Consider the following 8,286-nt stretch of genomic DNA (forward strand, 5'->3'; position numbering starts at 1 on the left):
AATAAATGTTATTCATGTCATTATTAATGTTATTCATGTCATTATTAATAGGTTTTACATAATATCATTATTATTTGTACAACTTGTATTTTGAATATTGATTTTGCTTGTATTTATGTGATAGGAACTATCTGTACATTCTATGTTGTGTTGGGACGCTTTTAGTGGTGACAAGTTCCAGACATCGCGGTAAAGTAGCGGCGGTAAAGTTTAGTACTCTGAAAGATAAGTTAAATTAACGACGTGTTTATTTACAAGTATTCTTGTTTCTAAGTGGACCCATTTCCCTCTCAGTTGTGTGCAGCCAGCGAGGTATGTTCATTATGTTAATTATTTGTCGCGCATATTTACGTGCAAGGTTTCTGTAACGTGAACGCCAACTTGTTTTTTGTGCATGTGTTGAAATGTATTTAAACAGTTCGACGGTGGATTGATGACGGTGGAGAATTTAGTAGAAGAATAAATCCATCAGTAACCAGAACAACGGCGTCGTGTATTTCCTGGAGGGAATGATAGTCGAACTCGAGTCTGCGTGATCGTTTCCTGACCTGCTCTGCAAGACGGCTCGTCAAGACGGACTCACAGATAAGCCACTGTTCAGTGTTAAAGGACTCACACAAGTTCATCCGTTTTTTTTTCATGAAGACGTCCGTAAGTCAGACACTTAAGTTTGTGTTCTGAAAAGGTGACACAAGGATTGGAAAATATAAAGGACTTCAAAGGGCTGTGTGTAGCCAAGTAACATAACAGTGTGTAACAAGATATTAAGAGACATTAATGTAAGTGATTTAGCGATATTGATAATTCTTTATTTCATTGAATATAAGTCATTGATTTACTTAAGAAGAGGATTTATGTTTGTGCATTTAAGAAAGCTGTTATTTTGAGTGATTCTGCAACATTTCAAAATCTTTATAATGCCTGCCTTTATTCTGAAGGGTTAATTTCAAAGACAATAACTTAACTTGGCATATTCTATTCTCTTGAGTATTTCTTTTTGTAAAATATTTGTTGTAAACTCTACTGTTTATTTAAGACAACTGTCTTGTGTACAGGTTACTTTCAAATAAGTTAATATGTCACATAGAAGTAAAGAGAGTCAGTGTAAAGGATCACTCGTAGAGCCAGTAGAAGAGACAGAGCAGACAGATGAGTCTAGCGTTGTACAAGAAGCAGTACAGTCTGAAGAGCCTCGACGAAGTGGAAGAGCCCGTAAATTAACGGAAAAGGGAAAAGAATTTCAGAAAGAAAAAACAAAAGAACTACTAATTCGCTTTGACAGCATTTATGAACGCTGGAAAGTTTTAACTAAGGTGGCTAAGAAATCAGTTACAAAACAAGATCCAAGTAACATCCTACACGAACACAGCAGCACTATTCAAAGAGAGTTATCTGAACTGAATAATGTTTATGAAGAATATCGCAGGATTGACAGCCCAGCTCACGAGATGCGCCGCAAGCTGGATAAATGTATATCAGTCACCAAGATTGTTGTACACAACGCGCAATCTCAAATTCAAGGAACAAAGGAGGAACTGATTTGGCCGGATGCAAGCTCCGTATTCGCATCTACGATTTCCAGTGTGTCATCTCCAGACTTTAAGTCTTCTAAGGCCACTTCCATTCGCTCTAATGTATCCTCAGTTAAACGGCAAGAAGCCGCTGCTGAGTATGCAGCCACAAAGGCTGTGTTGAAGATTATGGCTGAGCAAGAGTGCCACCAAGAGAAACTCCAAAGACTTGAAGTTGAGGACAAGAAGATAGTTGCAGAGCAAGAAGTAGCTGCAGTAACTCGTCGTCTTCAAGGCGAAAGAGAAGAGACTGAACGTAAGATAGAAAAGGAGAGACAAGAAGCTTTGCTCTTAAAGAAACAGCAAGAAGAGAATGCTGCAAGGAAAAGATCTGTAGAAGACTTAAAAAGAGAGCTTGGACGTTTAGAGGAGATAAAAAGACTGAACGCGGCCAGAGCAAGGCTTCAAGTCTATAACGAAAATGAGTTGTATCCAGACCAAAGGCTTACTCCACATAAGTCTGAGCTGCCTACATTTGAGCAACCAATTGATCAGGTGAATCCTGTGTATCAGCACCCACAACCACTAAGGGATGTGGCTCCAAGAAGTGTGCTTCAAAACGACACGAGAGCTTGTGAAAGTCCTGGCTGAGGCTATATCAGCAAATAGGCTTCCCATTCCAGAGCCTACAATTTTTAGTGGGGATCCACTCAAGTTTAACCATTGGAAGTCTTCCTTTCAGACACTGATTGAGAGAAAAAATATTCCAGCTGCAGAGAAAATATTATTCCTTCAGAAATATGTGGGTGGAGCAGCTAAAGAAGCAGTAGAAGGTTATTTTCTGATCGATTCAGAAGATTCATATCATGCAGCATGGGACCTGCTCAAGGAACGTTATGGTGAGCCGTTTGTGATTGCCAAGGCCTTCCGAGACAAATTACATGCTTGGCCAAAACTAGCTCCTAAGGAGAGTGCAGACTTAAGAAAATTTGTAGACTTTCTACGTAGTTGTGAATTCGCTATTGCTCACAATGAGAGTCTAAAGGTTCTTAATGATGATATTGAGAATCAAAAACTAGCTGCCAAACTACCTGACTGGTTAAGTAGCAGATGGAACCGAAGGGCCACACAATACCAACTGGAACACAGAAGGTTCCCAAGCTTTAACTATTTTGTGACATTCCTGTCGATGGAAGCTAGTATTGCGTGCAACCCTATAACATCCTACAACGCATTACGACAAAGTGAACCTGATAAAGCAAAGATCAAGAACCAAACTGTAGGTGTCAAGATCTTCACAACTAACATCAGTGAGAGAAACATAGTCACATGTGTGTTATGTAAGAAATTAGGACACAGTTTACACAAGTGCTTCAAATTCATTGAAAGGACAGTCGCCGAACGAGTCAAGTTCATTCAGAATGAAAGACTGTGCTTCGGATGTTTAAGTCCTGGCCATCAATCCAAGAGCTGCAGTAGCCGGATGGTCTGTGACACCTGCTCAAAACGTCATCCCACATGCCTACACGAAGATCGCTCAAAACAAGAACCAAAAGGGGAAACATCTAAAGACATAAGTTATGGCAAGGAAAGAAAGCTACTGTCAACACAAGAGGTTATCAAGGAAACCACATTCAACAGAGTTGTGCAAGATGGCAATACTACACAGACTTCAGCGATAGTACCTGTCTATGTGTCAACGCAAAGTGATTCAAGTAAGGAAGTTCTTGTCTATGCTCTGCTAGATTCACAAAGTGATTCTTCCTTCATTCTTGAGGAAGTAGCAAACATTCTAGATACGAACACGGAACAAGTGAAGCTGAAACTATCTACAATGTCGTCAAAAAGGACAATTGTACCCTGTAAAAGACTCAAATACCTACAAATAAGAGGTCTATTCTCCTCTAAGAAGATCACAGTGCCAACAACGTACACTCGTGAATTTATCCCTGCCAATCGGACACACATTCAAACTTCAGAGACCGCTAAAGCATGGCCTCATTTGGAGCATCTTGCAGAACACATTGCACCGCCAAAGGAATGTGAAATTGGTCTGCTAATCGGATACAATTGCCCACAAGCGCTAATGCCCAGAGAAGTCGTATGTGGAGAAGAAAACGAACCCTTCGCTCAGAGAACTGATCTAGGTTGGAGCATAGTGAGTTATGGTGACCCACAAGAGCACTACAGTGATGCAATTGGAGTAAGTCACCGCATTATTGTAAGGAAAGTGACACCTGAACCCAAACCAACAATCAAGCTCAAAGGTGAAGTTCACTATGTTTGCAAGACTCAGATCAAGGAAATGATCAGTCCAAATGATGTAATTAAGGTACTAGAATCTGATTTCAGTGAAAGAGTTGAAGAAGATGCAACCGTCTCTCAGGAAGATCTCCACTTCTTGACTAAGCTGAGAGATGAAATCAAACACAAACAAGATGGTCATTATGAAATGCCCTTACCTTTCAAACAAGACAGACCAAATCTACCCAATAATAAGTCATGTTCTGTTCAGCGTCTAAGAGGCTTGGAACGAAGGCTCAAGAGAGACCAGAAATACTGCTCAGACTACATGAACTTCATGAAAGATATCATTGCTCGTGGTGATGCTGAGAAGGTTCCCGAAAAGGAACTCAACAATCATCCAGCCTGGTATATTCCCCACCACGGGGTATACCACCCTCAAAAGCCTGGGAAGATACGCGTCGTCTTCGATTGCTCAGCAAGATTCCAAGACACGTCATTGAATGACCACCTTCTTACTGGGCCAGAGCTCACAAATACCTTGGTGGGAGTTCTCTGCAGGTTTCGCAAGGGCCCAATTGCTATTATGTGTGATGTGGAGCGAATGTTCCATCAGTTCCATGTAAGACCGGAAGACCAAGACTACCTGAGGTTCTTATGGTGGGAGAATGGTGACCTGATGTCTCCGCCATCAACTTTCCGGATGAAAGTCCATCTGTTTGGGGCAGACTCCTCACCCGGCTGTGCCAATTTTGGTCTCAAACATCTAGCCGCTTAAAGGTCAGGATCAATTTAACCAAAACGCTGTTAAATTCATCCAAAGGAATTTTTATGTTGACGATGGACTGGTGAGTGTAACGTCTGATGCTGAGGCAATTCAACTCATCAAGGAAGCAAGAGGTCTTTGCAGCACAGGCAAGCTAAGACTACATAAGTTCGTCTCCAACAGCAAGCATGTATTGAAATCAATACCAAAGGAAGAGTGCGCTGAAAGTGTCAAAAACCTTGATATGGCTTTGGGAGAGCCACTCATGGAAAGAGCTCTCGGAGTGCAATGGTGCGTGTCCTCTGATGACTTTCAGCTCAGAGTTACAGTCAAGGAACACCCGTTGACCAGAAGAGGAGTGCTATCAACAGTAGCTTCCATCTACGACCCATTGGGGTTCGTAGCCCCATTCATTCTCCTAGGAAAGCAGATATTGCAACAACTGTGTCGAGACAAGGCCGGTTGGGATGAACCACTCTCAGAGGAGCTCAAGACACAGTGGGAATCTTGGCTACAAGATCTACAAAACTTGTCTAATGTAAGGATCAGAAGGTGCTATATTCCACCAAACTTCATAGATGTCAAACAGTACGAGCTTCACCACTTCTCAGACGCCAGCGTCACAGGCTATGGGGAGTGTACTTATCTCAGAACAATCAACACCAATGGGGATGTCCATTGTTCGTTAGTCATGGGGAAAGCACGTGTTGCCCCCACCAAAGTGACCACAATACCACGTCTTGAGTTATCTGCAGCAGTGGTAGCAGCAAGGACAAGTGTTGTGCTCAGAAAGGAGCTCGAAATAGATGGTCTTCAAGAACATTTTTGGACAGACTCAAAGGTTGTCCTTGGATATATAAACAATGATGCAAGACGATTCCACGTCTTTGTGGCTAACAGAATCCAAAGAATCAAGTCCACTACAGATTCAAAGCAATGGCGATTTGTACGTTCTGAAGATAATCCTGCGGATCATGCTTCAAGAGGCCTAAAGGCAGATCAGCTTGTAGCTTCAACTTGGTTTAATGGGCCAGATTTTCTGTGGAAAAGAGAGCTGCCCATAGAAGACGTCAAAGTAAGTGAGGTCATTGACAATGATCCAGAACTTCGAAAGGCCCAGGTGCTCAACACAAAAGCAAAAGAGGACAGGACATTGTTAGACCGCCTGATAAGGTTTTCTGACTGGAAAAGAGCCGTCAAAGCTATTGCTCATCTTAAGCGCCATGCTAAGCAAATCAAGGGTCTCAAACTTAAAACAAATGAAGCCACAAGTGTTGAGGAAAGACAGGAAGCAGAGCTTTTCATCATCAAATTGGTTCAAACGGAAGTATTCAGCACTGAAATCAAAGGTATAAAGCAATGCAAGGAAGTAAAACCCAAAGACAAAACAAACAAGCTACACAAACTAAGTCCCTTTGTCGATGAGTACGGTGTGCTCAGGGTTGGAGGACGTTTGACAAGATCTGCCCTTCATCCACATGTAAAGCATCCTGCCATTGTACCTAAGGCAAGTCATGTGTCTTCTTTACTCATCAAGCACTACCATGAAAAGGTGCATCATCAAGGAAGAGGAATAACTGTCAATGAATTGCGATCCAATGGTATATGGGTTACAGGTTGCAGCAGCGCAGTTGCCTCGCACATCTACAAATGCACAACATGCAGAAAGTATAGAAGGAACACACAGGAACCAAAGATGGCAGACTTGCCAGACGAGAGACTGGAAATGACCCCTCCATTCACATATTGTGGTATAGATTGCTTCGGACCATTCTATGTGAAAGAAGCGAGAAAGGAACTGAAAAGATATGGTCTTCTTTTCACTTGTATGTGTTCTAGAGCCATACATATTGAAATGCTTGATGATCTCACTACAGATGCTTTCATCAATGCACTGCGTGCATTCATTGCAATACGTGGAAATGTAAGACAGTTGAGATGTGATCAAGGCACCAACTTTGTTGGCGCTAAAGGAGAGTTCATGAATGCAATGAAGGACCTGGATCATGAACAGGTAAAGGAACATGGATGTGAGTTTGTTATGAACTTCCCAGCATCAAGTCACATGGGAGGTGTATGGGAGAGACAAATTAGGACCATCAGAAGCGTTCTAACAGCGATCCTTGACCAATCTGCTAAAAGACTTGACAGTGCATCACTTAGAACCTTCCTGTATGAAGTGATGGCTATCGTAAATAGCAGACCTCTGACAACGGAGCACTTAAATGATCCAACAAGTCTTGAACCTCTCACTCCCAACCATATCCTCATGATGAAGTCAAAGATAACAACTCCCCCTCCTGGTCAGTTTGTGAGTCAGGATCTCTACCTCCGCAAGAGATGGCGACAGGTACAGTTCTTGGCAAACGAATTCTGGACACGGTGGAAGAAGGAGTACCTCCTTAATCTTCAGCAAAGACAAATATGGCAAAAGGATAAGAGAAATACGAAGGTTAATGACATTGTCATCCTACAAGAGGACTGCTCTCCACGAAATCAATGGAGATTAGCAAGAGTAGCACAGGTGTACCCTAGCACTGATGGAAGAGTCAGAAAGGTAAAACTGTTAATTAGTGACTCAACCTTAGATAACCAGGGAAAACGCACTACAAAGCCAGTCTATCTTGACAGGCCTGTATACAAGACAGTTTTACTGCTTGAAGCAGAATGAATGTTATGGTTATTTTGTGAGGTGAAATCCCAAAGGATGTGATTTGGTGGGAGTTTAACTGCCATAAATGTTATTCATGTCATTATTAATGTTATTCATGTCATTATTAATAGGTTTTACATAATATCATTATTATTTGTACAACTTGTATTTTGAATATTGATTTTGCTTGTATTTATTTGATAGGAACTATCTGTACATTCTATGTTGTGTTGGGACGCTTTTAGTGGTGACAAGTTCCAGACATCGCGGTAAAGTAGCGGCGGTAAAGTTTAGTACTCTGAAAGATAAGTTAAATTAACGACGTGTTTATTTACAATTATTCTTGTTTCTAAGTGGACCCATTTCCCTCTCAGTTGTGTGCAGCCAGCGAGGTATGTTCATTATGTTAATTATTTGTCTCGCATATTTACGTGCAAGGTTTCTGTAACGTGAACGCCAACTTCTTTTTTGTGCATGTGTTGAAATGTATTTAAACAGTTCGACGGTGGATTGATGACGGTGGAGAATTTAGTAGAAGAATAAATCCATCAGTAACCAGAACAACGGCGTCGTGTATTTCCTGGAGGGAGTGATACTGTAACTGTTTTAAAGTCACCATTGCCCTCATGGTGAAATCCCTGAGTGGTTTCCTTCCTCTCTGGTAACTGAGTTAGGAAGGACGCCTGTATCTTTGTAGTGACTGGGTGAATTGATACACCATCCAAAGTGTAATGAATAACTTTACCATGCTCAAATGGATATTTAATGTCTGCTTTTTTTTTTTACCCATCTACCAATAGGTGCCCTTCTTTGTGAGGTATTGGAAAACCTCCCTGGTCTTTGTGATTGAATCTGTGTTTGAAATTCACTGCTCGACTGAAGGACCTTACAGATAATTATATGTGTGGAGTACAGATACAGTGAGGGAAAAAATTATTTGATCCCCTGCTGATTTTGTAAGTTTGCCCACTGACAAAGAAATGATCAGTCTATAATTTTAATGGTAGGTTTATTTGAACAGTGAGAGACAGAATAACAAAACAAAAATCCAGAAAAACGCATGTCAAAAATGTTATAAATTGATTTGCATTTTAATGAGGGAAATAAGTATT

General features: G+C 41.2%; 1 protein-coding gene across 2 annotated transcripts; it reads left to right on the top strand.

Annotated features, from left to right (window-relative positions):
• Nucleotides 1-4,540: 4,540 nt before the first annotated feature.
• LOC121541769 lies at nt 4,541-7,746 on the top strand. 2 transcript variants are annotated; one of them, XM_045207967.1, is made up of 3 exons: nt 4,541-5,863; nt 7,017-7,566; nt 7,673-7,746. In XM_045207967.1, the coding sequence occupies exons 1-2, from the start codon at nt 4,766-4,768 to the stop codon at nt 7,029-7,031; spliced, it is 1,113 nt and encodes a 370-aa protein (XP_045063902.1). In that variant the 5' UTR covers nt 4,541-4,765; the 3' UTR covers nt 7,032-7,566; nt 7,673-7,746. The 2 variants fall into 2 exon arrangements, with proteins under 2 accessions (XP_045063902.1, XP_045063901.1); XM_045207966.1 differs by having other exon boundaries at nt 4,541-7,566.
• The last annotated feature ends 540 nt before the right edge of the window (nt 7,747-8,286 follow it).

Source organism: Coregonus clupeaformis, chromosome 27 (assembly GCF_020615455.1).
Source record: "Coregonus clupeaformis isolate EN_2021a chromosome 27, ASM2061545v1, whole genome shotgun sequence".
Classification (NCBI taxonomy): domain Eukaryota; kingdom Metazoa; phylum Chordata; class Actinopteri; order Salmoniformes; family Salmonidae; genus Coregonus; species Coregonus clupeaformis.